A 26,759-nucleotide genomic window follows, 5' to 3' on the forward strand; every position below is an offset into this window, starting at 1 on the left:
GTTTGTTTCTCGCGGCGGAGAAACTTGGAGCGGGGCGACGCGAAGGAAGCCAGCGCAGCCAGGCGGTGGGTCTTCTCCACCGCTGCACCCGACCGCGCCAGTCCCTGCCCCAAACCCCACCGGCGTGGCGCTTCGAAGGAAACATTCAAACAAAAACAATTCGAAAAGTGTAAACCATCGTATCGAATCCCGCTCCTGGGGAGCGGCCACCCGAACTGGCACGGCGAGCGCGGCCAAAATGCAAGGAATGTCCCCGAGCGCGTCCTGCGCGTCCTGCCGCCTTTGTGGGCGTGAGTAACGCCATTCCCGTATTCCCGGCGCGGTGCCGGCGGTGGCGGTCCTGAGTGCACACGCGGCGCGACGCAGAAACATGCAGTACAGTCTGTGGAGAAATTAATGACGCGCGCCCAGTGCGGCGAGCTAGGTCGCCCTGGCCGCGCTGCCCCGCCCCGCCCCGCTCGCAGGCATGCATTATTGCTGCGCTGGCTGGCTGCCCGGGCTGCCGGCTGCCCGTGGAGGGTGTCCGTGGAGGGGTGTCCATGAAGGGTGTCCGTGGAAGGTTCCCCGCTGTACCCGGGGACGGGGCGGTCCGGGCCGAGGCCACGATGAGGGACGGGGACGTGGCGGCTAAAAATGAGGCACCCGAGATATGAATAACAGACGGCGTGGCGTGGCGCCGGCGCCGCGCTGGAGGATTTGTAGGGCGCTCCGCTCGCCGCTCCTCAGCAGCCGGCAGAGGCGACAATGTGGACAGGGCGACACGGCCAGACACGGCCACCTGGGGGACCCGGAAAAAGGAAGCGAGTGTGGTGACGGCCACCACGCCGCCGTCACAATGGCACTATGCATCCGCCCGGCGGGTCGCTGTGGCGCGTGTTTGTGGGAGAGAGAGAGACAGAGAGAGCCACTCGGCATGTCTGCTAACAATGGTCCACGAAGCACGAGGCTGCACGAGGCGCCATGAAGGACTGGCTGGGCTGCGCGCTGCGCGCCGCATAGTTGCATATCAAAGGTTGAAGGCGGGCGGCGCGTTGCACGCCGCGCCATCCCGTTGTTGACGTGCATGCTGATGATGTTGTTGTTGTTGCAGGACGGCCTCAGCGCGGCGCGCCGACATGAAGCGGCTGCTGCTTGGCGTGCTGCTGTTCCACCTCGCCGTGCACGGTGAGTGTGAGTACCCCGACAGCACACCTTGCACTCGCACTACGCCGTCGCGCACCGCTCCCGACTGGGGCACCTGGGGCACCTGTTCCTTGGCCTCGTTCCAGTGGCGGAGGTGGGGTAGGTGGAGGGGGAATGCAAATAGGTCCCTCCCTGCGGTCATTACTCGGCCTGGCCACGATGCTCAGGCTGAGGCTGCCGTGCTGCGCCGTGCTGCGCCGTGCTGGCGGTCGCCCCGGGAGACAGAAACCAGGGCCAGAGGTCCGTCATTGTCGAGATTACAAGCGCCGCGCCTCAGGCCGGATTTACGCCGTTTTAGTGGCGACGCGCAAAGAACACACGGACGGACGGCCTGCAAAATGGCCCGTCGTGTACACTGCAGGCTGCGTCGCCGCGTCGCCACGCCCAAGGCGCGCTCCGTCCAATCGAGTGCCGAGTTCCTTGGATGCCGTACCGAGTGGGAGGGCTGGCGGGGTTGTGCGCCTCGCTGCCGCTCTTGTGTGCGTTTCGTCGAGCGCAGGCCAACGCCGCCCCGAGCCCCGCGCCCCGCGCCCCGCACCCCGCCCGCAACAGGTTTTTAAAGGCCGCCCCGCGCCGTGTACTATGAACTGCCGGACCAGCACCGCCGCCGCCCCCGCACCGAGGCACAGCCGCCCACCCACCCACTTCACCTCACAGCCGCCGACTCGAATCCACCGCGGTGATCCAATTCGTTGTGCTTGGCCGTCCCCCGCACGGGGTTGTGCAACCCTCCCCCTCCCCCCTGGAAGCCGGGACGCGCGGGTCGGCGGTCCAGGCGTCCCAAGTCCCAACTACAAGCACGGCGAGGCACGGCGAGGCTCGGCGAGGCAGAGCGCCGCTGGAGCGTGAAGCCGGCCCAAGCCCAGCCTACCTCGGACCCACAATATCGGCCGCAGCCGATAGAGGCAAAATCCCCGCCTCGAGTTTCTCGGGCACGTGAGCGCCTCTGCCTGCCTGCCTGCCCCTGGCAGTGGGCTTGGCAGTGGGGGCAGCAGCTGCCGCTGACGGGGCGAGCGCGGTCGGGCTTGACAGACGGGTGGGCTAAGGCGTCCGAACCCGTGCCCGGGGACCGCGGTTCGAATCCCCGGCGCTAATTGCCCCTCCGCCTTTTTGCCGGGCGTTTTGACGCGCGCTTCCATAAATTAGCGAGCCTGTGATTCGGCTTTAATTAGCGCCGCAGGGGCCCAGGGGGGCAGCTGCCTGCACCTACACCGTAAGGCAGGTGGCGCGGACGGGCAGCGAAACAAAGGGCCGGGAGGGGTGCACGGCCACCTCGACCCCCACCCTCAAACCTCGAACCTCAAACCTCGAGTCTCGAATCTCGAACCTCGAGTCTCGAATATCGAACCTTGAACCTTGAACCTCGAACCTTTAGTGTGAACGAAAGGGCGACGGGATACGCGTCGTCTGCTAGGTGCGGCCGCTCGCGGAACCAAACGCACACGTAGACGGGGAGGGAGCTTTTATCGAAGAGACACCTCAGTTTGTATTTGCCATTATTTCCCATTCCGCCTCCATGTTTTGCGCGTGCAAAGGAAAGAGAGAGGGGGAGGGAGGAGCGGCACTGATCCGGACCTTACCTACGGCCGCATCTTTTATGGATGCGGCTTTCTCGTGCAACATGTATGTACGCCATGGCCACGCCATGGCTGCAGCACTGCGTGGCACTGCGTGGCACTGCGTGCGACCGCGCGACCGCGTGTCAACGTGACACTCCGCGACGCGCGCACCTGGCCTCATCTTCACAGCCCGCGCACGCCCGACAGAGCAGTGTCCACTCCGGGATGCATCGAGTTTCGTTTCGTGCGTCCGGGAAAACGCGACATCCAGGGTCCCGTTATTCGGTTCCACCAGATTTTGTAAACACGCGCAGGGACTGTGGGAGCAGGGACACGGGGCCAGGGCACGTCCCCCGGGGTGGAAACAGTTTCGGCACTCGCACACTCACTCGCACCGAACGCCGCAGGCGTTGTGTCGCCGCACTAAACGAGTGAACGGGTCGGACAGAGTGGCATTCAATAATTGGAAGGCGGGGACGGCGGAGCGGACGGCAAAGCGGACAGCGTGGCGGCGAGCGAGGCGGAGCGTCAAAGCAGCGCGACAACACACACCGCGGCGCGGTGTCACCACCGGGAAGTAGCACGACAGCGTGACCCGGGAAATGGAAAAGGGACACGTGTGTGTGTGTGTGTGTGTGTGTGTGTGTGTGGTGTGGTGGTGGAAGGAAATGAGGCGCGATCAGCAGCGTGAGGGGGTTGTTGTTGTGTGCGCCCAGCAGAGCCCGGCCCTCCCGACCCTAGGCCGCCCTACGCGCGCGATAAGTGGAAAGGTGAGCGAGTCGCATGACCTAAGCCCCCCCCCCCCACCTTATGCACGCACACTCCAAACAGAAATTCTTTGGGACTGACTTGTGTGAGTTCATAAAGGCGTGCACACCCGAGAGACGAAAAACGGGGAAACTCTTCAATGTTTCTCTTCTCATTTTCTTTTTCAATTTTCCTCGTGTGCAATAAAAGTGTCGTGAGTGTTCCACTTTCGAACCACCACATCGTGCTGCTCGCGGTGTGCAGGCTAGTGGACCTGGAGAAGTTGCCCCTCCTACTTGCCCGCCCCGCCGCCTGCATCACAAACAGATTACGTCGGGCTGCGCACAGGCTGCGCAGGCTGCGTAATACAAGGGAGGCACTGCCTGTTGAGCCGCCAGCCACCCCGTGCCACCCCGCCCCCGGGACTCGGAACCCCGTGGGCGACGTGGGGCGACGCGGGGCGACGGCCAGCCCGCGGGGACGGACGGGCCAGGTCACCCAGGTCGTCCAGCTCGTCCAGGTCGTCCTCGTAATGATAATTCGGGCCGACCGGGCCGACGCTGCGCGATGCCCTCCATTCTTCCTCATGCCTTTGACGGGCTGCTTGCGCATGCTTGCGTTGGCGGAGGAGAAGCCGCCCTCAATGCACACGAAATGCTCGCCGAGGCGGACGCGGGACGGAGCGGCACAGCCATGGCACAGCCGAGTGCGTGAACCTGGTGAACCGCGGTCAACCCGTGTTCCAAAGGTTCCAGGTACACCAACCAATGCGGAGGCGAAGGAGGCAACCTTATTTTATTTCCTGCTTTTCATTTCCCTTACCTTCCGTTTCGAGTGGGGCTGCTACAGAGAAAGCCAATCCAATTACTTGCCGTTCACGGCGCCGCTCAGCGTGGGCTTGTTCCGTCGGCAGCACGAAGCCTGGCGAGGACGACGACAATGACGAGGACGACGACGAGGACGACGACGAGGACGACGACGAGGACGACGACGAGGACGACGACGAGGACGACTGCGACCACAACCACGACGACGAGGCCGGACTTTGTGTCCACGGCACTATAAAACTCGGCGGTGCTGTGCGCGGTCTCGACTCGCGCCTGATTGCTCCCCGGAGCCTGCAGCAGCAGACGCCAGGACGGCCTCGCCAACAAACAGCAAAAAGAAGCTTCCGGTCGCAGACTTGGTCGCAGACTTGGTCGCAGACTTGGTCGCAGACTTGGTCGCAGACTTGGTCGCAGACTTGGTCGCAGACTTGGTCGCAGACTTGGTCGCAGACTTGGTCGCAGACTTGGTCGCAGACTTGGTCGTAGACTTGGTCGCAGACTTGGTCGCAGACTTGGTCGCAGACGGGCACCACGGCGACGGCGCCCCTTTTATTGTTCATTCCCCACGCGAGAGGATTTTTTTTGGTTGCTGCGTTTCGATTGGTACGCGCACCAGCCCGTAAAATAATTTATACGCAGAAAAGCTGCCGCGCGCCGCGCCCCAGCCAGCCACTGCGCAGTGCACACAACGCGGGGAGCAGGGTAGGCGGGAAAATGAAATTCAGTCGGGCAAGTCATGGTGGGGTGGGGGCGCCGGGGAGCTAAGCGGATAAGAGACGCGGGAAGCGGCGCCAAAAGCCAAAAGCCACATATGGATGTCATTTCACGGCCCGTGGTGGGCTGGCTGCGCTGGCTGGTGCGGCCCGGCTGCAGCCAGAAAGAGACGGTGACAGTCGGTGGCGCATAGTGGGACAGGCGACCGGTGGAGGCGGTCAATGTTTTAAATCCGGAGTCGCTTAACAGAACTCAAACCGAACGGGTAACCCCACCAATGGATTGCTCTCCGAACGACGAATCCATTGGTGGGGTCACATGTTCGGATCGAGTCCTGTTTAGTGACTCTGAACGCGCCTGGAGTTTCGGCCGCCTGCGCCAGTCTACTGGCCCACTGTACGGGGCGGCGCGTGGCGTAGCTGGCCGCCAAGAAGGTCGGCAAGCAGCCCGACCCACCCGGACCTACCCCACCCCCCGGCTGCCCCGCATTGCGCCCCGCTGCGCCCCGCGCCCCGATCTAGAGACTCTCCCTGCCTGGCAGGCCTGGCCTCCCTCCGCCACTCCGCCCAGGAAGCGGAACCGGGCGATCCTTATGGCTGCGAGCAAAGCGTAGCAAGGAGTAGCAAGGCGGGCCAAAGCCCGGGCAGGTGCCTCCGAGGCACAAGGCAGCCAGCCCAGCCCAGCCCCAGCCCCAGCAGCAGGTAGCGGTACCCAATATGGCACGTTCGCACGCTATCCTGGTCTCACCCTTGCTTGCCTTGGTTGCCTTGCTTCTTGCCTCGCCCCCGGAGCCCCACCCGGAGGGCAAAGAGAAAAGAACGGGCGCTATTCGACTCCCCCGCCGGCCCTGATGCCGGTCCCGTTGGTCCTGCCGGTGTTGTCCGGGCGCTACACCGTCAGGGTTGGCGCGCCGGCCAAACTGCCTCGTTTGAGGCTGGCGCGCTTCGCTTCGCGCGCAGGTCGGCCAACGTGATTCACGGGGCGCCATCCATCTCTGCAGAGTCATTATGACGATGCCGGTTTTATCCCCGAGATGTTGGCCACGCCGACAGCGGGCAACGCAACAACGGGCGCGCCGTTTATTGCGCAGAGCAGCGATGCAGCCCCGGGGCTGTGTGCTGCATCGAAAGCGGGACAGGCAGAGCAGCGCAGAGCAGCGCAGAGCAGCGCAAAGCAGCCGAACTTGGATTTGTTTGGATTTATGGCCGGCCTGGTCGCTCCACGGCCGCCACCGCACCGCCGCCCCACCACCGCGATCTGCACCACCAGCAATTTGATTCGCGATAATCTCTTCCTGGAATCTGGCGGAGCGGCGTTTTCCCCCGCAAACACGGCAGGGGGGAGGGAGGGAGAGCCAAACGCCAAAAATGACGTCATTTATTGAAACGCAGCGCTGGTAATCAGCAAGCAGGTCTCTTCCAAAACAGTGAAGAGCAAACGGTAGCGAGCGGCGAAGCCGCCCACTGCAGCCTGCAGGCTGGAGGCAAGCCTCTCCATTCCGTTCCTTATTCTTCCACGCCGACGCATCCAACATCCACAATCCACATTGTGTTGCCCGCGGGCCGCCGCCTCTCTTCGCGTTGCTTCGCCTCCGCCGCCAAACTTCGCGACCCCGAGCCGTCTCTCTCTCTCTCTCTCTCTCTCTCTCTCTCTCTCTCTCTCTCTCTCTCTCTCTCTCTCTCTCTCTCCTCTCTCTCTCTCTCTCTTTCTTTCTTGCTCGTGGGGCGCGTCCCGCAGCCCGCACGGGCGCGAGAGAGACAGACGAAGGGCGAGGCGGCGAGGCCAACCCCATCACACCCTCTGACCGGCGGCGAGGCGAGGCGAGAAGAGGCAAAGCTACCACGCTCCGAATCGAATAAAGAAAGCCAAGCGGTTTTTCGTTTTAATCCGCCGACTTGGAGGCGCTCCCTGCGAGGCGCTCCTTGCCGTCCGTGCGCTCGCGAACCTCTGGGGAGGCGAAAGAGGGAGGGGAGGGGAGGGAGGGCGTGATGCGACTGAAGGGCGCTAGGGGAACCTCCGTCGGGATGCCTGCGTGTCATGAACTGCTGGCGTTAACGCGGGCCCGCCGCAGGAGCACACACCCCTCCCCTCACACGCGCAGTCTCTCTCGCACCCGGACGAGGGGCCGCTTCGCTGCGCTTCGCCCTCGAGTGCGAGAAGGACAGAGCGATAACGCGGCTGCTCGGCTGCTCTCCAGAGGCCGCTGTGGAGGGGCTGCGGTGGCAGCCGAGGCTCCCGCCAAATTTGAATGATCCGAGCAGACGACGGCATAGTGCGCAAAAACGGCGGGACGAGAGAACGCGTCCGCGCGTGATGCCGCCACTCACACGGGTCGACTAACTTTGCGACAATGCTCCCCACTCGGGTGATTAACGAGGTGCTAACAGGGGGAGGGGCACAGCACGCCTCGAGGAATCGCAGAAACCTGAAATCAGCCCTCGCTCCACGTGCACAAATTTGTCGACGTGTTGGCCTACAGCGCTGCCAAAACTGAGTTGATTAATGAGGTTGGCAGCGGGGCCGGGCCGGCTTGCGAGGAGAGGTAGGTGCACGCACCGCCTCCGCCCTTAGCCCTCGCGCGTTGGCCGCGGTGGTGCGTGCGCTGTGAGCGTAGCAGCGTAGCAGGGCGTGGCGGCCGAGGAGGGGCGGGCCCGGCCCAGGCGCAGCGCGTCAAAGGATCCAGATGAGATTCCGATATGAATCCCGCGGGGATCGGCAGCGCGTGCATCATGAATGGGGATTGTCGCCGGCCTCGCCATGGCCAAGCAGACCCTCGCGCCGCCGCCCTGAGCCCCGCGCCCCGAGCTCAGCCCTCAGACCGTCCAGCCGGGGGACGACAGAAGCCTGGCTTTTATTTCGCTGAATATTTGAGGCTCGGGCGCGCGGCGTAGCGCTGCCAGCTCGGGCTGGCCGGCTGGCAGTAGTGGCCGTTGGCAGCGGATGACGCAGGCGCCGCAATCAAGTGGCACGGCGTGGCTTTGTGGCCGCAGTCGTCACAGTGTGCCGGCCGCTGCTCTACTGCCCGGGGGGACGACGACAATGCAAGTTTATTTATTAAACCGGTGTGGCTCGCCTTGCTTGCCTTGCTTGCCTTGTCGTGGTGAAGGGCAACACGGCGTGCCGCGGCCCTGCAGCCTGCACTGCGAACACGGGGGCCTGGGGACGGTGCTTGGGACGGCGCCGGAACACGCGGCGGTGGTGTGTTGGCGCTGGTTCGCGTTCGCGGCGACAAGCGCCCCTACCCTAACTGCAGCGGCCTCCCTAAGTCTCGCTCTGTCTCGGTCGCACTCATGCGGCGCCCCGTAGGGATGTGTGAGTGAGAGAGAGAGAGACAAAGCGACGATTCTTGTGAGTCGCCCGGCAGGTAGGCAGCCCGCCAGTCGGAGTCGGCGCGTCTGCGCGCCGCGACATGCGGGTTCATTCACAGACCCAGAGCGACTCCACGCGAAGTCTCGTCGCTCTGCCTCTCTCGCACCCCTCGGGACTGCGGGGCGCCCTCTCAGAGCGAGAGAGACAGAGCGGCGGAAGCGCCTGTTCAGCATCAGCCCGCTGCGCGCAAGTTAAGTTGGCCTCGGCTTGTCGGCGGCGTCGCGCGGCATGGCACTCATCGCGTGGGTGAGAACAACAGCGAACCGATACGCCGTGGCGCGCCTCGCCCAGACTCTACCCGACAGTCTCGACAGTGTCGACTTGGCTCGCCTTCGACACGGCGCCGCCCTGCGCCGCCCTGCACCGCCCCAACTCGGCCGGCGGGTCGCGCGAGTTGGGCCACTCCCACGCAGTCCCCCGACGGGAGGGGGAGGGGATGGAGAAAAGTTGCTCCCCTAATTCCCCCGTGGCTGTGGCGGCTCCGCCAGACTGTGGTGGTGATCCACTGCGATCCACCCCATGCAGTCGGCGGAGCGCACAGCGCACGGCGCACCTCGATAGGAACCGCGACAGAGCCCGTCCCGCGCCACGCCACCAGCACCAGGCTCGGCGCGCCGGCAGAGTGACGCAGAGGTTCCGACTATAAATCGGCCCGGAGAAGGAGAAGGATGGCGCGCTATGCTATCACGCCTCGAGGAAGACATCACGTCCTCGATGGCGTCGCGGAGCGCGGAGCGAGAGGCGGAGCCCCGGCGGCGCAGTGCTTGGCAGCCGGAAGGCCCCAAGGCCGCCGAAGTGCCGGGCAGGCCGGGCAGGCAGACACGCGGACGTACGGGACAGATTGACAGACACCTAGACGGACGGACAAGGACGCGAAGGACTGACCGGCAATCCATTATGCACCGTTACAGCTCGGGGGGCATTTAGAAGCCAGCACGGCCCATGGAACGATTCGAGAAGCCTGCAGTCTGCCCCTCACGCCCCCCCCCCCCCCACGCCCGCAGGACTCGATCGCAGGGCGTGTGATCCTCGATCCCCGCGCACAAGAAGCGAGCCACCACGCTCAAGAGATATGGGGGTGCGGCGGCAAAAAGCAGGCAGCAGGCGCACGTCTCGGACATTCCCTTATCGGCACGAGCCTTCCTTCATGCACGCCGGGAACCGAGTCAATCGTCCGGGGGGGGGGAGGGGCGCGTTTGCCTGCGACCTCTCCGGTGTCTCAATCGAGTCCACGGGCTCGGCACGCTCGCCGCGCTAGGGAGGTGGACGTGCATCACAGTCAACAGACCCTCTCCACCAAACTACTCCAGACCACGAGGGCTGCGGCGGCGCGGCCCGTCCAGTACGGTCCCCACAGCGTGGTCCTCACAGCGTGGTCCTCACAGCGAGGTCCTCACAGCGTGGTCCTCACAGCGTGGCCCACATGCCGTGGCTCCCAACGGGTCCCCACAGCGTGGTCCTCACAGCGGGTCCTACAGCGGGTCTACAGGTGGTCCACAGGTGTCGTCACAGGCGCTGGTGCGCGGCCGCGGGCCGTGCCAGCGGCATCCACAGGCAGTCCAGCAGTGTCCACGCGGGCCAGCTGCCAGAGGCGACACGCGGCGCGCCCCCGAGCGTCGTTGGCGGGAATTACAAGTTCGGAACGGTGCGTAAGTGGAAGTGGAAGGACGGGCAGACGGACAGACAGACAGACAAACGGACAGATAGACGGACAGACGGAAAGGCGAGTCCACAAGTGGACAGCGGGGTGGAGGAAGTGTTGAGAATGTTCGGGCCGCGTGCTTACCTTTTTATAGCACCACGTCGCGTTCGAACGGCATCGCCACCGCGCCCTAGCCGCGCCCGACCCGCTCCTCGGAGGGCAGGGCGTAGTACTACAACGATCGAAAGGGAATGCCTAGAGAAGACCCGCCCGCTCTGGAACGAGAGTTCGGAAGCTTCGGGCTTCGGGCGCCCGGAGCGCCCGGAGCCAGGCCAAAACACAATTTTGAGGCCCACAAATATTTTTTTTTAAATTTTGATAATGTGGATTGCACTGATCACCAACTGGACGTACTTAGACTGATCACCTCGAGTTTGCTTCCCCAGGGTTTCCCCCAGCCTTGCCCACGCTCCCCAGGCACTGTTCGGCAGAGAATGAAGTGCCCTCTCTTTCTCTCTCCCCTGTTCCTCTGCAGCGGGAAGTCGGGGTGGTCTCGCCCTCTCGCCCTCTCTCCTGGCCGTCCCTGTCGGTTAGTGCTGCAGCCCTCTATAAATCAGAAGCACGGCCGCCACCTGCCCGGGCACTCCGCGACACTAGACTAGGCCCCGCTCCGCCTTACCCCGCCTGCCCTGCCTGTCGCCACAGGGCCCTCGCTGCCCTGCAGACCGATTCCGGGAGTCGCCTTGTCGCTCTGTCTCTCTCGCACCTGCACGAGGCGCCTCATGAGTGCGAGAGAGACAGACGACACTCAGATGAATCAGTCAGCTGCCCGACGACTCCTGGATGGCCCGATCAGGCAGCGCCGCAGTGCTGCGCGGTGCTGCGCGGTGCCCTCAGCTCGCACATGGGGCGGAAGGAGGAGAAAAATGCCTCCATTCGGGAACAAATTACCCGCTGCGGCAGAACTAGAGCGGCATTCGAGCGTTTGCAGAGCCGCGCGCCAAACTCACGTCGTTTTTTCTGGGCGCCGGTTTTTTGTTCGGCTTGATCCGGATGATGGGCGATCGGCATGCCGGGGCCGTGCAACCGCCGCCATTGGCTGCAGACTTGGCGCGCACGCTGGCCAGCGCCAAGGAGGCCGTGCTGCTGGCCACCACCAGGACCAGGATGGACGCCGCGACGGACGCCGTGGCCACCCTCGCCTCAGAGAGGTCCGCCCAGTGTGCCCACGGTATTTGGGCATAGTGCCGGACAAAGCCCGCGCCTGTCGGAATGCGCGGCCTTTACCTGCAGGCTGATTCCGAACCGTGCTTTCGTCGCTGTCTCCCTTCGGTCTCCCTTGCAGCCCGACGGGGCCCGTCGAGTGCGAGGGAGAGGTCGGCGCAAGCGCGCAAGCACGGCTCGCAATGAGAATCAGGCTGCCGGCAGCGTATCGGACGTCGCGCCGCATTCTTGCGGCGGGGTTCGGCCGGCTCGAGTCGAGTCCGCCACCCCGCCCTCCGCGCGCGCGTCACGTACTTCGTGGACTTGGCGGACGTCCGGCTGGTCTGGCACGCCGGGCCGTCACCAGCTAATCACGCGCAGGCCCTCGACGTGCTCCTCCAGACCATCCAGGCCATCCAGGCGCCCGGGCCTTTTGCCGCAAAAGCATTCCCCCCGCCCCCCTCCCGCCCTCTCTGACCCAACTCCTTCTGGGCATCAACGAATTTGCTTACGGTTTGGCGGCCAGGGCGGCCAGGGCGTGCGGGGCAGGCAGCGCGGAGATCCGTTGGAACAGACGGCGGCGTCCCGCCTCCGCCCTCTGCCTCCTCTACTTATTCCATTTCCCGTCTCGCCCGCGCGCTTTCCACCGCGTCGGCCAGACCTCACTTTTTCCTTTTTTCTTGCTCCAGCGCCGCTTGAAGCTTCAAGGAGGAGGTGGGGGGGATGGCGCGGTGCGGCGCGAGTGATGATGTGTCCAATCTTTGTGTGCGGCCGCGAGGTCCATTGCCACGACCCATCCAGCCTCACCTGTCGTTGCCCTGCCCCGCGTAGGGCGGCGCAGGGCTATTGATCGCGTGACACGCTGTCCGCGGCGTGCGGCGTGCGGGCCGTGCAGCAGGAGGGCTGGCCCGGCGGAGGGCTCACGAGGGCCCATCTTGACGCATTAGGGCCCGGGCCCGGCCCCGCCGCCGCCATGCAGGGCCCCGGAGAGCCCTTCCAGGCCAGGTGGAGGTCCGTGGCGGAGGCGGTGAAGGGCCGGCGAAAGCCCTTTCGAGAGCGCTTAGGGGGCAGGAAAAACGCGAGGGCTGGTCAGGGGTCGGAGCCCTTTCCGCGCCCTGCGCGGCGCCCCTCGGCACGGCGACTGGAGGGCCGCCGCGTTGTCAAAGCACTCGAGGACCGAGGACTGGGCTGCGATGGGGCCGTGCGGGGGCTGTGCTGGGGCCCGGACGATCCGGCGAGACAGTCGGCCACTTTGTTGGCTGCATTATTGCCCCGTCGGGAGGCTGCCTGCCCGGGCGGGGCGCGGGCCGCGGGCCGCGGAGCAGATATGAGTCTCAGCCCCGCCGGCCCCGCCAGGGCTGGCAGCCTCCTTCCGGGGCACAACGTAGCACAGCGGGGCTGCCGGCGAGGACGCGGCGGTGCGAGCGGCGCTGTCAAAATAAAGAGGGAACGACAAGAGCCACGCGCGCGTCCCCGCCCTGGCAGCCCCCCGCCAGGCCAGCGCAATTCTTATCATTTTGTTCGTTTTGGTGTTTTGGTGTGGGCCCGGTGCTTTGCCCCACGGCCAGAGAGGGCAAAGAGCGCAAAGAGCGTAGCCGAGGGGTGGGGTGGGGAGGGGAGCCGACGCCGCGGGGAAGTCCCTTTGATCTCTGGCTCCGCTGTTTGACTCTGCTCTCTCTCGCGGATCCGCGCGCCACGTGACCCGCAGCAGAGCGCGCAGTGAATGCACCCCGCCCACGCCGCGCAGCGCGGACCTGGACGCGTACACCAGCGCAGCGCAGCGAGCACGTTGGCCACGGGGCAACCGCGCGCACGCTCCACTAACATGCGCAAACACCTCTGCTGCATCCGCCCACTGTGTGCACATTCGCGCTCGCACACAGGGCCCCCACCGGGGCGCAGGCATGGGCTCACACCAAACAGGGGCATCGCCAGGCATCGCCGTCGTCGCGAAAGTGATAATTATTACCACGGCCGCCAGGATGAGGATGCGAGGAGAGCCTTCTGGTGAATGCATGATTACGGGGCCGAGGCGAGGGCGTCATTAATTTCTCAGCGTGGCGGGGCGGAGTGAGCCGGCGGGGCGGCAGAGCCAGCGGCAGAGGCTGTGACTGGGAACGCCTCCCAAACGAGCACTGGGACTTGGAAAGACAAAACGAAAACAAAACACTGAACTGGATCGCCTGGATTAGTGACCGTAGGCGACCAAACGGTTGCGCAGGCCCGACCGAGTTTGCAATGAAGGAATTTCTTTAGTTTAGGAAAGCTCAGTAAACTTTTTAAATTGTGCTCCGGCACGCCGCGTTGACGTCGACGTCGTCCTGGTGTGTTGCAGGGCTGGGCAGTCCGCAGGGCCAGCCTCAGGCCGGGTCGCCGTCCACGCCGGGCCCGGCCAGCAACGGCACCAACACCATCACCACCTCGGGCAAGCACCGCAACCGTGGCTGGAGAGACTGGCGCAAGGAGGACCCCACCCGGAGCAACTCGCTGTGGAAGAGCGTCACGCCGCTGGGTAAGCACGCCGTCAAGGGGTCGGGCCGTCAAGGAGCGGGCCGTGCGTATTGACGCCACCGCGCCAATGACTTTCCTCCCCTGCCGCAGGCAACGCCGAGCTGTACATCGTGTTCGCCCTGCTCATCGGCCTGGTGACGGTGGTGATCGGCTGCTGGCTGTCGGACAACTGCTGGTCGCCGGAGCCCGAGATCATTCTCCCCGCGTAGCAGAAGTCGCGGGCCGTGGCGCCCCTGCCCCTGTCCCTGCCCTGGACCACCCCGTGGACCACCCCGTGGACCACACCGTGGGCCGCCCCGTGGGCCCAGGCCTGGGGCCCGCACCACACCGCCGCGCACGGGGCCCTCGGCCCCCACGGCCCCCACGGCCCCGCACCACACGGCGCCGGCCTCAGCAATGGCACCCTGCCGCAGGGAGGCCCCCACGGCCCGCCCTGCAGCACCAGCAGCCCCGCGGCCAGGGCGGCCCGGGCGGCCAGGGCGGCCTGCTCGCGCGCCAGGACGGCCAGGACGCGGCCGAGGCCGCCGTGGCCGTGGCACAGGAGGAGGCGCGGACCGTCCTTGCTGGCCGCGCTGCTCAGGTAAGAGGGTCTGCGACGAGTCGGAGCGGGATGAAAACGAATCTTGATTGAGTTTTAAATTAGTCTGCTGGGCACTTTGTTTACGCGGGACTTGGTTAAGCAGGCCGAGCGCGCCTCAGTCACTGAAGCGGGCTAACGGCGTGGCGGGGCGGCCAACAAAATCCTAATGAGCTTGTTATGGTCCCGGCCCCGGCGTCGCGTCGCGTCCACTTGGTCGCGACTTCCCAAAGTTTGGTGCAGCGAGGAGGCGGGGGTCGCGGGCGGGCGCGGCCTGCATCGTGGTGATGGAGTGCGGGCGTGCCGAGTCCCGAGCGGCGTGGAGGCCATGGAGGCCACCATCCATCAGGCCGTTGAGTCCTTTCCGTTCGACGACTGTGACGGTGCTGTTTGCTTGCGTTGCTTGCAGGGGCCACCTGCACCCCAAGGGCGGCCCGCTGGGCCCGCGCCCCGGGACTTCCCCCTCGGCCGGCCACTTCCGCTCCCGCTGGCCGCGGTGGTCCCGCGCGCCCCGCGTCCTGTCGCAGCTCCTGTCGGTGGGCGCTGCCGCGGGCGCGGGCGCCGCGCTGGCGGACCTGCTGGCCGACCTCAAGGACGCCGTCAGGCTTGCCGTCAGGGGCATCGTCGCACACCTCTTCCTGAAGCCGCGGCCCGCCGCCCTGCCGCCACAGCCCGCCGCCGTCGGCGTGCCCGCGTGCAGCGTGGTGGCCGTCCCCGTCATGTCGCTGGCCGGCGTGCCGCCCAGCGTGCCGCGCGCCCTCAGCCGCCCCCGCGGCAAGGTGTGTCGCGCCGACCGGTCGTCCTGGGTGGTGCCGCGCCGCTGGAAGGCCAACCACGCCGTCGTCGCGTCCCTCCGCCCGCTGCACGTGCAATAGGGCCTCCAGTGCAGGCCCTCGAGGCACACCGCAAGGACATCGACACAGGCAGGCCCACCCCAGTCGGCCCCCACGGATGCGGCCGCCCAGCCTTTTGCATGCCAACCCCGCGCACGGTCCGCCACGACCCTTATGAGAAATTCCTCGGCGTCACCGCGTCACTGCGTCTACGTCCCGGACCATCACTCCTTCGCCCCTCGGCCCCTCGCTCCGGCACCACCTCTCAGCTGCGGGGCTCTGGTCCAAATAAGCCCAGCAGCGCTCCCTCACTTTAGTTCCAGTTCCCATCACACGGGCAATTTTCAATTCATTGATTCCTCACGGCTGGTAAACCACATTAAGCAGCTGGATCTTACAGTGGGGAAGCGTTCATAGTAGCTTATTGACTTAAGCCAGTTGCGTTTTATGTCCGTAGAGAGTACCATAAACTGTCGATGTAAGTACTAATTAACTTTTATGCCGCACACAAGTTGAAGAAAATAGGCCTAACATGATGTTCGCTTGTTGTTTAATTATTTAGGGGGTCATCCAGTTAGAGAGAAATCATAAATTTGACCGGGGCTTTTTATCTTCCAGATTCAACTCTCTATCGTCTACCTTTATTTTTTGATAACACTTCTCTCTTAAAACGCGTGTTAAATCTGATTTAGTTGAGCGTAAATAATTTATAAGATACATAGTTGTCTCTTCTTCTAGGACGTATCTATACCAAAACATAGGCCTTACCAAACTAAAATTTAAATGGACTGAAATCAAAATAGGACTACACGTCGAAAGCATGGCGAGCACTCTAAATTAGGAAAGTAGCGTACTTTAAGCACATCGATTGTCGACTTACTACTCTTAAAATTAGGCCCTTCTCAGATCTAACGAAGCCCTGCTCAAGTTTTTACTGTCTATGTGCGTGTGTTTGTCTTTGTAACTGTATCTTTTCCTGGTGGGGCCCTATTTGCCGCGTAGAAGTCAAGCCCCTGCGACTCCGAGCAAGGCGAGCGAATCGGGGGAGTGTGGCTGGAATGGGCCTGCCCCTTCCCCCTCCCCCCTCCCCCCGCGCTCGGCAGGTGCGTCGCGCGGAGTATCGCCGGGGCGCGTAACAGGTGTGCAGCGCGGGGTATATCCGCGGGCTGCGGCCGGAGTCGATTCTGAGGCAGCAGCTTGCCACGGTCCGCCTGGGTTCTATTTCCATTTCGTCAATTAAAGTAAATGTTAAGCCCCCGTCCGGGGATTTCAGTTCTGTTCAGTTTCCTGCTTCGCGTCGGGCGGCGTCGTCTGCTTGTCTATCTAGTTTCGGGGCCTTATTACTTCCTAGTCGTATTTCTAGTGTCGCTGCAATTCAAGTTTCTTGGCAGCTTTCTTTGTTTGCCTCTCGGAGCGTCGCTCTATGCAGTTTTGTGTTGAACAGTTTCTGAATGAATTCCACCGAAGGAAGGTAGAGATATAGGGGTCACGCTATCCTATTATAGTATAATCGTAGACAAGGAAGATTGAAATGTGTAAAACTGTTATTAGCATTGTGTCGCATGTACTACTAGGCACATCCTTGCCTCGCTAACAAAACAAACAAAACATTGCTGCCTTAAAGAATTTAAAAAATAAATATTATCTATAAATAACCTAACGAAACAACTAAGTAACATGTTTAACTCACAAACCTTTTAAAGGCCTACGTGTTATTCTCAAGGGATGGGAAAAGTCTGTTTGGTGTTATATCTTTATTTGGGATCAATAGAAATAAAAGTGCCCAACGACCTAAATGAGCTATTCCTCAAAATGCAACCAGAAACACTGTATATGTATATTTTCTTCTCGGTGTGGTGGGACCAGCAGGACAGGTCTGGACTTACGTGTTATGTTTTGTACATTTACAGATCAAAAACTAAAACATTATTATTTGGTTGACATAATTTTGTAAATAAATGACCCCACCATACTTCTTAAACGTCGTCTGTCGTCTATTCTTTGATAGTTTTCAGAATTAAATCGTCAAGTGAAGGAAGTGGTCTTCGAAACTGTGTCTCTTCTTCTATGTAAATCGGGAGGTGATGGCAAATGATACACTTTTCTTTAAAATTTCTTTAAAACAAAATGCAGCTATTGCAAATGACTGTAAAGTAAAAAATGTAGAAAACCGTGAGAAAAAGAAACCAAACCAATTTAATAAAGGATAAAACTGTACTTAAAGTGACGGTCTTTTGATTTTGCCCCGCCACCCCTGCCCACCCCCGCGACGAGATGGCGTTTCAGGTTGTTTGGTCAGCAGGCCAAAGTGCGGCGAGGCTCGCCAAGGCGTGGCGGCCGGACGGCCGGACACTCACCTGTGATCGCTGCTGAGTGAGTAATCTCGGCACTGATAACGAACAGTGGATGCATCGCGCACCTGTGGCACGGTGGCGCACAGCATTGCCAGTTGAGTCGCCAGCCTACCGAAGTCACGGCCATCATGGCCTCCGCCGGCGTCGTCTGCGTCGCGCTGCTCGCCCTGGCCGTCGCGGCGGCCGTCGCGCACATCGACGGCGGCGTCCGGTAAGCCTGAATTAAAAACAGCCTGCCTTCAAAGCCATGTTGAATGTTCTTGCGCCCCAACAACATGGTTTTGCTGTCAAGTACATTTGAGAAGCGGCGCGTTGACTTGCTGCCGGTGGACGTCGAGCCCCATGTGCCGCTGGACGCCAAGCCGCACGTGCCGCTGGTGCGCCTCTTCCAACTGAGTAAGGACGCCGTCGATGGGGCGGCCTCGGCCTGGCCTCGAACAGCGAGCCGCCTCCCGCAGCACCTCACGCCTCATGCTTCCAGTGAACCTCCGCGATGACGACGACGAGCACACCAAGCTGGAGAGGATGCTTATCAACAAGATCTTGTCCTTCCGGGACAAGCTGTCGAAGCCGCAGCCCGACCTGGGCCTGCCCGCCCTGGACCCCTTCGACTACACGCCGGACAAGCCCCTCGTGGTGAACAACCCGATGGCCAAGTAGGTCGTCTCTGTCTTGCGCCTCTAAAGGCACCGTGCCCCTCAACCTCGTGTGCACACTCTCTCTCTCTCCCTCCCGCAGCATCAACGCCAACCTGCACAGCGTGTCCTCGCAGGGCGTGTCCAAGTTCAAGGTGGACAACCTGAGCGTATACCTGGTGGAGCGGCTGGGCGTGCTGGACATCAAGCTGCCCAATTTCTCCATCGGGTTCAACCTGGCCGTGGCGGCAGGCAGCTGGCTCAGCCCGCTCAAGGTGCCGTTCAACGACGATATCACCGTCAAGTAAGCTCCAAACTCTAACTCAAATTCAAAATGCGGGCCGCTCGGGGCGGCTGCAGTCACATACAGCACGTGAATCTCCGTGTGTCCGTGCTTCAGGTTCAGCTCGCCCGAAATCACTCTCGGGCTGCGCGGCAAGGTCGCGGTGCAGGACAGCAGGCTCTCGATGGAGTCGACCAAGATCGCGCTGGACCTCGGAAAGTGGAGCGTGAGTACTTCGCGTTGCCCTCGCGCCGCGCCTTGAGCCTTGGGCTGCAGGCAGGCGCACCCACCAGGAGCCAGAAGTGCATCGCGCGATGGCTGTACCCCTAGGTGCCCTAGCCCTAGGTACACCGGCGGCCGGCGCGGTGGCTCTGCGCTGCACTGCGCCTACCAACCGGGGCGTAGGCAGCCCAACGGGCAACGCCGGCGACGGAGTGGTCCCTGACTGCCGCAGCGTATCGCAGCGCAGAGCGCCGTCCGGACGGCGGGTAGGCAGCCCGTCGCACTGCGGTGCGGCGCAGTGGCGGCCACTGCCTACCTCGCAGGCGCCAGGCGCTCCCGGCCAGTCCGCTGGTTCCTGACCGGAGGACGCCCCGTTTCCGTTGCAGCTGGAGATCCTGCCGGGGCGGTCGACGGGCACGTTCAATCAGAACACCGGCCTGGCGCTGGTGCTCGCCGACGTGGTCAAGTCCCTGGCGCCTCGCCTCATCGAGGACTGGACCCCCGTGCTGGAGAAGTACGTCAACGACAGCCTGGACGAGAAGCTGCAGGACCTTCAGATCAGCGACATCATCAACCAGCTGGACAGCTAGCTGGACCGCCAGTGTCGCGTCGTGGAATCAATAAAGCGCACGTGTTGACAGTGTCGAGGTCGAAATTTCATTTGATAACCCCATCCGTGTTGGTCCGATACGGTGGATCAGCCAGGCCGCTGCAGCCGCCGTGCCTCGGCCGTGCAGTGCCTACATTTCCGCTTCTGCAGCCGCCTTCCCACATTCGCGGAGCATGCGAGCCAGCTTGCAAAAGCAACCGAAAAAACAACAAGACGCGCAGCTTTGATAAAGGCTTGATCGCCGGCGTCTCTGGGCCGGGCGGGACCTCAGTGAGACAAACACGCAGTTTGTGGACGCGCAGCGCGCAGGCCGCAATCAAGTGCGGCGGTGTCCTGTCCCAGAGAGCGTGCCCCAGGATGCCGTTTTCACGCCCCGGCGCCACGGTGACCCTCCTCGCCGTGGCGGCCACCGCCGTCGCGCTGGCCACCGTCTCCGAAGCAGCGCCAGCGGCTGTCGGCTCGTTTGAAGGTCGGTGTAGGGTTAACCGCGAACCGCGAGTTACCAAACTTGCGGAATGATCGATGTCGTTTGCCAGGTCCTCGAGGGTGACTGATGACTTTTCCGTCCTCCATTGCGCAGGCCTGATCCGAAACCGCCCACCCCTGTGTAAGGACGCCGCTTTTCTGAGAGCATTCAAAAGGAACAATGTGCGGGCTCCCTGCTTTCTGAGCGAGTCCGACGAACTCCCTTTCGTTATGGTGCCCCTTGAACCTCTGGGAGGTAGGTCCAAAATTTAGAGTAAGCAATTTCCTGCGGCCCCTGAGCGACAAGTAAAGTAACGCCTTGCTCTCGTTAGCCGACCTGGACCGCCTGGACCTGATGACTTCGGTGGACGACGCGGAGTCCGAGGACGTCCTGACGCCCAGCACGCCCTGGGGTGCGGCGGAGCGCAGCGTGCCCGTGTACCGCGGCAGCAGCGTGGGCTCCAAGGCGTGGTATCGCGGCGTCGCCGCCCGGGACGAGGATGCCGACGACAACCCGTTGTCCTTCTCACTCTTCCACGAAGAGCAGGAGCCCGTCGTCGTCCCCGCCGAGGAGTACTTCCCGCGAAGCGTCGACCTGGGCGTCGCCAAGGACCGCGCCGAGGACTTCATCAAGGTGTCGTTCCTTGATGACCTCGCTGCCGAGGAGCCAGTCGAGGACGTCGCCAAGGACCTTTCCAGGGACGTGGCCAACGAGCTCCCCGCTGAAGAAACCACCGAGAACCTCGTCGAGAAGTCATCCGAGCTCGTCCGCGGCGTCCCCGACAAAACCTTTCCTTTTGCCGCGGAACAGATCGAAAATTTCGCCCCGCCCGCTGCGTACCTCAGCTTCAGAGAGATCGTCAAAGTACTAGGAGACGTGAAATCGCCCCTTCGCGGTGTTGCCCGTCTGGACCACCGCGAGGAGGAGGTCCCCGACGGCAGCCCCACCAGGATGTCCTGGCGCGTCCCCGCAGGACATGACCTTTTCCCCAGGGACGGCGCGAGTGAGGACCCTGCCCAGCGCGCCGCCGGGGACTTCGACGAGGACGCCGTCAAGGACCTCGACGAGGACGCCGCCAAGGACCTCACTGCGGAGAACCTCATCTGAGCGCAAGCAGCGCGTCATAGCAAAGTGGCATCGATTGCACTGATCCGACCACAACCTTAGTTTTGCTCTGTTATCCCTTCGAAAAATTAAAAATTCCAGTGCACGCTGTCTTTGTCCTTGACCTTTAAACAGGAGACACACAGGCGTGGAAATATCGGAAGAGGCACACACACACACACAAGGCGACGACGCGCCCACAACGGCCTTCGCGGGTCTAGCCTATCTCAGCAGCACCAGATGCCACGGTTTGTGTTGGTGTGTTAGTGCCCGCACGTGTGAGTGTGAGGGAGTGAGAGAGAATGTATCTGTGTGTGTTGGCAGGCATCCTCTCGATCAACGTGCGACGCGTCCAGTAGTGCCCTGGCGCCCACCCGCCCCGCCTGCAGTGCACTGGCTGGAGTGGCTGAGGGGCGCCCCCAGTCCCAGTGCGCCCAGTGCAGTGCAGTTCGCGGTAATGGTCCGCTCCGCCACGCTCCGCGCCACATGTCGTCTGCCCGCGAGCGACCCCCCCCCCCCCCCTTTCCTATCCGCCACGCTGCGAATGGCCATCCACGTCCGAGGGGCACACCTCATGGCTGCTCCTCCCGCGCTCTGGCATGGCATGGGCTCGGCTCTGCTCGGCACGGCTCGGCCCCGGCTCGCTTGCAGTGGCGCATGCATTTGGCTTTGCACGCTGATGACCTCAACGGGACCCACAGCGGCTTTGTGCAGTGCTGCGCCTTAGTGGCGGGCGGTGGCTAGGCGAGGCTGAGCCAGGCTGCGCTGGGCCGCGGACGGACACACCTGTTGGCCGCGTGGCCGAGTCGCGGAGTGGCAGGCACAGTCAGTGGGTCGGCGGCGGTCCCAAGGATCCAGGACCTTCCACGACCCAGGCTGCCGCCGTTGTGCGAATAAGCATGAACGCACGTACAGTCACAAGAAAACAGACCAGCTTAACGATCTTTATTTTTTTTCGCTTACCATTAACATAAATAATTTATATACAATACTCTATCTTACAACAAGCCCCGTGTGCGGCCTCTGCGGGTCTCACTGTCTCTGTCAGGTCTCGCAGCGCGCAGCGAGGGGCATTTCCGGACGGACTGCTCCGACTCGACCGGAGCCGGAGAGGGCCCGGTCGAAAGGGCGCGCGTTGAGGCGCGTGGGCCGAGGGCGTGGGGCGCACTGCAGGGAGTGCTTCGGCGGGGCGACGTCGCGACGACGCGGTCCTGGTGCACGCGGTCCTGGTGCACGCGGTCCTGGTGGACGCGGTCCTGGTGGACGCGGTCCTTGTGGACGCCGCCCCGACGTCGTTCCGGCGTTGGGCGCGCCTTTAGCCACGCCGTCACGCGCCCAACAACACCACCCTCCTCTTCCTCCTGCTGCCCGCGGCACTGCTCGTACTGCTGCCACTGCCCCCCACGACGGCACCTCCAGCCGGCGCCGCGGCGGGCTCCGCGATGGGGACCGCGGCGGTGACAGCCGCTGAGGACGGCGTCGAGCTGGGGACCGTGGCTTGGACCGCCCCGGCGGCGGGGGCGGGGGCGGCGGCCGGGGCGACCCCGGAGGCAGGGGCCCCGGCCGCAGGGACGGCGGCGGCAGGGGCGGCAGCACCAGGAACAGCGATCGCAGGGGCGGCTCCGGGACCGCCAGGACCCCCGGCGATGGTCGCAGCATGGGAGCCGGGAGCGCCCAGCGTCAGTGGCGGCGGCGGCTCGCAGGAGTTGGTGGTGCACGCCGCCCTGCCGTTGTCCAGGCACCAGCACGAGTTGCAGTCCTCCTCCCACGTCGACCCCGAGCGGCACGACCTGTCCTTCACCACTGCAAACAAGCAAACACACACGAACAATCCGTGAATTTGACTTCCGCGGACTCCCTGGAAGCTGATTATCAAGATGGTCTCAGCGCACTGCGACCGTACCTGTGTTCTGCGCCGTGGTGGTGGCGGGGGGCGCGACGGTGGACCGCGTCGCGTTGGCTGCCTCGGCCGCGGGCGTCACCGCGGCCTGCTCCGCGCCCTCCGCGCCCGCAGGTGCAACAGTCGACTCCGCGACCTCGGCGACCCCGGCCGCCGCGGTGGTGGCCGCAGCCGGCTCCGTGGCGACCCAGGCCGTGGACGTGGTGGACTCCGCCAGCGCGGCGGTGGGTTCGACGGCGGGCTCAGCGACGGGCGCGGCGGGTGGTGCCGGAGTGGCCGCCGCGGCCGAGGCGTCTTCTCGGCGTCGGCGGACGTACTCGGTCTGGGGCGGCATCAACTCGTTCGACACGGGCTGCGGAAAGGACATGAAATCAGTGAGGTGCGTCGCCGGTCACTTATCGCTTCCTTCCCGACAGCAAATGGGAATGAAACGGAAGCACCCACCTCGCCGTTGAGGCACATGCCCGAGTCCCGGCACTTGATCATCTTGTTGGCGCAGATGCAGCGCACACAGCCGCCCTCCTCCAGCCAGGAGGAGCCCATCTGGCAAGGCCACCCTGGAAGCAAAACAAGCAAAGGCAGTGGCAGTGTCATTCACTGATTGGCTCACAAGACCCGACGCGCCAGTGCCGCCAGGCGGCGGCCGCGACAAGCACCACCAAATTGGTGGCACGAGTCGGTCCGCTTTGTCAGCGTTTTGGCCAACTTCGCGGCAATACCGCTCCCAAACTTAGACGGGAAATCGCGCTCCGGATGTATGGCGTGGCCAGAGACCACCTAAAGGCCATACAGGTCTTTAAGACCACCCAACCGTTGGGGGAGTACCATTTCCCGCCTTGGATTGGACACAGTGGCTGCTTAAAGTCAGCCTTTACACATTTGTGATTCCGAACAGTGCTTCTGCCAGTGCGTGTCGCAGAGGTACCGGTACTCACCGCTAGGGTCCACCACCCTGCCGCGGCCAGGCTGGTAGGCGAACAGGCCTTCGCGCTGCGGCGGCCCGATGGTGGCGCGATGGGGGTCGATGCGGTAGGCGTCCTCCGGCAGGCTGAGGCAGGCCATGTTGGTGCAGCCCACCACGTAGTGGTCCCGGCAGTAGCACCAGTTGCAGCCGTCCCAGAAGCGGCCCTCGTGCCGGCACTTGGTCGCGCTGCACCCTGCGCAAGGACAAGAAGGCGCTGCACATCGTGACGTCATCGGCCCCCGCTGCCCCCGCTGCCTCTAGCGGCGGCGTGCCCGGCGTGCCGGCACTAGATACGTGGAGCACGTGCCGCCGAATTCCTCCACTGTGGAGCCGGGCGGGGCGGGGCGGGGCGGGGCGGCCCCGTCTGGCGGCGGTCCTGCGTCGTTTGTCGTTTCGCCTCGAGAGGATTTCCGTTGTTGGCGTCCTTCGCGCGGGGCGCGGGCCTTGCCGTTGGAGGCCGCGTGGATGCAGGGCCACCCACCGCTGTGCCTGTCGCGACGTCAGCGCCCGATTCCGCGGGAAGGCTGCTGCGCGCCACGCGCCGCGCGCCCGCTGCGGGACCCACGCCGGCCGCCTGCACGACAAGATGGGCACGGGGCAAAGGGAACGGGGTAAGGTCCGAGTCCCCGCGGGGAGGATGCACCGGCGTGCCGGTCGTGGCGCGTCGCCGTCGCCGTTGACGTTGACGCTGCGCTACGCTGCGCGGCAGCTCAAGATAAAGTCCGTTTCCGGCGCGCGGCGCGGGCGGGCCGGCGGGGCGAGGGTGTTTCCGGCCGGCTCGCCTGCATGGCGACGACGGCGACCTCAGCCCAGCAAAGGCCAAGGAATTTCAAGGCGCACCCGGCGCGGCGGGCCCACGCGGGCGACCCCCGGGAAGGAATCCCAGCCGACTAGAAGAAAGGGGCCGGAGGGGTCCGCCCCGCCCCACCCCGCCGATAGGGCCCAGGTGGACTGATACGGTGCAGACACGGAGGGCGACTGGGCGACCCGGGCCGGGCCCGGCCGGCGCGAAGGCTAGAGGTGCGCGACGGTGGCGTCTCCCGGCAAGAGCCACCGGCCTGCCGCCCTGCCGCTTCCTGCTCGAACTGTTTATTTTGGGGGCGAAAGCATTTCCTGCGCCGCGGCGCGCCGGGCAACGACATTTGCCGCGCGCCTTCCGTCGATGCGAGGAGGCCGCGCTGCTCCTCGCCGCGCTGCGCCACGCCGCGCCGTGCCTCATCACGCCACAATTAGGCTGCCGGCTGCAACCGCGGCATGGCAGCGCAGTGGCGTGGCAGTGCGCAGCATCGCAGCATCGCAGCGCCGGCCGCGCTTTAACAAGGCGGGACGATGGCAACCTTCAGCCTTCAACCCAGCGCCCCAGCGCCATCGGGCCATCTGATTCGGGCCGTCGCTTTGTCTCCATGAAGGAAAGAGGTGCCTGACTGCCTGGCCAGTCTAAATTTAGCATATCGGCATGATGGCGGCGACAGGCCGACAGACTGACAGACCGGCAGTACCCACTACTGCATGAGCGGCGGCGCGGCGGCGCGGCAGCGGCCCGGAGACCCGGCGAGGGTGCGGCTATTTCTATCCTGGATGCAGATGCAGCGACAGCAGTGACAGTGAACCGGCGCCGCGTCACTTGGTGGTGACCCCAACCCTGCCCCCTCCCACAAGGACGCCGTCGGGGAGGCAGCGCGGCACCGAGGCGAGGCGCGAAGACGCGCGAAGGCGAGGGGCCGCCCTCTCTGTTTACGACGTGTTGTGACGTCACTCACATTTACTGGTGCAGGGGCATTGGCGGCTGGCAAAATGTTTGCAGACGGAAGAAAGAGGCAAGGCGCGGATGGCAGCGGCCCGGCGGCCCGGCCGTTTCGGGGGAATCGCCCGGTTTTATCTTGGGGGCCGTGCCGGCGTGCCGCCGTGCCGCCGTGCCGCCCTGCCCGAGAGAGGCGATTGGAGGCGATGCGGCGAGGCCGGCCCCGACCCTTCGTTGGGCTGTCACTGCCGTGCCCACCCAGCTGTCACGGAGGAATAAACCCATCGATGAACCCACACATGTACTCGTTTGCACCGTTTCCTTGATCCCCATTAGCTACTTTGTTTAGCACAGACCAGAAGTGTAGTACCAGCAAATGTCTTTGTGAGTCTTGTGTGGCACAAAATAGAGAACTCTTGAGTGACAGTATCAAGCTCAAGATATGAATCAAGCTTGGATTTCCCTCCTCTTGCACGAGGAAGTAAAGGGAAAACAGAAACAAAAATGCTCGGCCACAGTGGAAGCACTTACCTGCAAGAGCGAGAACGAGGAGGGACAGTGCCCACGCCGTGTTCATCTTCGCTGTCATCGCCACGGCCGAGTCCTAGAGTCTCTTCGTCTTCCCCGCGTCTGCCCTTCACTGCCCACACACACCACAGTCCATAAAACTAGTTCATTTGCCTCCCTTGGAAGGCGCCGCGGCGTGTCACAGACGTCACGTCACAGACGTCACGGACGTCACGGCACAGCGGCACAGCACGGCACAGACGGCTACAAGACACGCTTGTCTCGTCTCGTCGTATCGCACGGTGCGGTGCGGCGTGCGGCTTGGCCGGGCCGAGCTGGCCCCTCCCAGGGCCCCTCCCGCCTTGGCCACGGCACGGCGGCACGGCGGACACGGCGGGCACGGCGACGTCGGGGAGGCACGAGGTCCGCGATGACGGAGCGAGGGGCGGCGGGGCGGGTAGCGGGGTACCCCTGCGATTGCCTCGGGTCGTGGTTTGGGCCGGCGGAGACGCGGAGACGTCGTCGTCGGCGAGGTCTTGGAGGCGCGCAGCACACCGGGACGGGCTGGGAGCGAATGGTCAGGATCGCGGCGGACACTGACTGGCGTGTACCGCCCCGCCGGACCCCGCCACCCCCCGCCCGCCCGCCCCGCCCCGGCCGCCCCCTCGCCCGCCCCGCTCGCCCTGCTCCATGACGATACAGTCCACATGACTCACAGCATGCTGCGCGGGCACGGGCCGGGCCGGCCGGGCCGCGATAGCGCGGCTTCTCGGAGAATTGAGAAAAATGAGAGAGACAGAGAGAGAGGA

At 63.9% G+C, this 26,759-nt stretch overlaps 4 protein-coding genes across 4 annotated transcripts; 3 read left to right on the forward strand and 1 right to left on the reverse strand.

Annotated features, from left to right (window-relative positions):
* The first annotated feature begins 1,115 nt into the window (after window positions 1-1,115).
* LOC117649593 lies at window positions 1,116-14,045 on the forward strand. Its single transcript, XM_034392484.1, has 3 exons — window positions 1,116-1,170; window positions 13,579-13,755; window positions 13,845-14,045. Exons 1-3 carry the CDS (start codon window positions 1,116-1,118, stop codon window positions 13,961-13,963), a joined length of 351 nt encoding a protein of 116 aa, XP_034248375.1. The 3' UTR covers window positions 13,964-14,045.
* A 3,536-nt stretch (window positions 14,046-17,581) lies between these two features.
* Window positions 17,582-19,303, forward strand: LOC117649651. The gene is made up of 6 exons (XM_034392589.1): window positions 17,582-17,729; window positions 17,811-17,914; window positions 18,000-18,174; window positions 18,257-18,457; window positions 18,554-18,662; window positions 19,045-19,303. Exons 1-6 carry the CDS (start codon window positions 17,647-17,649, stop codon window positions 19,246-19,248), a joined length of 876 nt encoding a protein of 291 aa, XP_034248480.1. The 5' UTR covers window positions 17,582-17,646; the 3' UTR covers window positions 19,249-19,303.
* Window positions 19,304-19,517: 214 nt separating this feature from the next.
* On the forward strand, window positions 19,518-20,944 carry LOC117649650. Its single transcript, XM_034392588.1, has 3 exons — window positions 19,518-19,737; window positions 19,849-19,989; window positions 20,066-20,944. Exons 1-3 carry the CDS (start codon window positions 19,626-19,628, stop codon window positions 20,839-20,841), a joined length of 1,029 nt encoding a protein of 342 aa, XP_034248479.1. The 5' UTR covers window positions 19,518-19,625; the 3' UTR covers window positions 20,842-20,944.
* Window positions 20,945-22,165: 1,221 nt separating this feature from the next.
* Window positions 22,166-26,534, reverse strand: LOC117649594 (ice-structuring glycoprotein-like). Its single transcript, XM_034392485.1, has 6 exons — window positions 25,975-26,534; window positions 23,674-23,895; window positions 23,183-23,295; window positions 22,845-23,090; window positions 22,742-22,814; window positions 22,166-22,641 (listed from the first exon to the last, which is right to left on the reverse strand). Exons 1-6 carry the CDS (start codon window positions 26,030-26,032, stop codon window positions 22,166-22,168), a joined length of 1,188 nt encoding a protein of 395 aa, XP_034248376.1. The 5' UTR covers window positions 26,033-26,534.
* Window positions 26,535-26,759: the final 225 nt, after the last annotated feature.

This window comes from Thrips palmi, unplaced genomic scaffold, assembly GCF_012932325.1.
Source record: "Thrips palmi isolate BJ-2018 unplaced genomic scaffold, TpBJ-2018v1 HiC_scaffold_4, whole genome shotgun sequence".
Taxonomy (NCBI): domain Eukaryota; kingdom Metazoa; phylum Arthropoda; class Insecta; order Thysanoptera; family Thripidae; genus Thrips; species Thrips palmi.

Excerpts from the sequence above, each read along its gene's own strand:
- LOC117649651 (XM_034392589.1), top strand. The coding sequence starts at position 17,647 with ATGGCCTCCGCCGGCGTCGTCTGCGTCGCGCTGCTCGCCCTGGCCGTC. Across the intron at positions 18,175-18,256 it reads GTGAACAACCCGATGGCCAA|CATCAACGCCAACCTGCACA; the intron begins GTAGGTCGTCTC and ends TCCCTCCCGCAG. Across the intron at positions 18,458-18,553 it reads AACGACGATATCACCGTCAA|GTTCAGCTCGCCCGAAATCA; the intron begins GTAAGCTCCAAA and ends TCCGTGCTTCAG.
- LOC117649650 (XM_034392588.1), top strand. The coding sequence starts at position 19,626 with ATGCCGTTTTCACGCCCCGGCGCCACGGTGACCCTCCTCGCCGTGGCG. Across the intron at positions 19,738-19,848 it reads GGCTGTCGGCTCGTTTGAAG|GCCTGATCCGAAACCGCCCA; the intron begins GTCGGTGTAGGG and ends TCCATTGCGCAG. Across the intron at positions 19,990-20,065 it reads GCCCCTTGAACCTCTGGGAG|CCGACCTGGACCGCCTGGAC; the intron begins GTAGGTCCAAAA and ends TGCTCTCGTTAG.
- LOC117649594 (XM_034392485.1), bottom strand. The coding sequence starts at position 26,032 with ATGACAGCGAAGATGAACACGGCGTGGGCACTGTCCCTCCTCGTTCTC. Across the intron at positions 23,296-23,673 it reads CAGGGTGGTGGACCCTAGCG|GGTGGCCTTGCCAGATGGGC; the intron begins GTGAGTACCGGT and ends TTTTGCTTCCAG. Across the intron at positions 23,091-23,182 it reads GCATGTGCCTCAACGGCGAG|CCCGTGTCGAACGAGTTGAT; the intron begins GTGGGTGCTTCC and ends TCCTTTCCGCAG.
- LOC117649593 (XM_034392484.1), top strand. The coding sequence starts at position 1,116 with ATGAAGCGGCTGCTGCTTGGCGTGCTGCTGTTCCACCTCGCCGTGCAC. Across the intron at positions 1,171-13,578 it reads CCTCGCCGTGCACGGTGAGT|GGCTGGGCAGTCCGCAGGGC; the intron begins GTGAGTACCCCG and ends GGTGTGTTGCAG. Across the intron at positions 13,756-13,844 it reads GAAGAGCGTCACGCCGCTGG|GCAACGCCGAGCTGTACATC; the intron begins GTAAGCACGCCG and ends CCCCTGCCGCAG.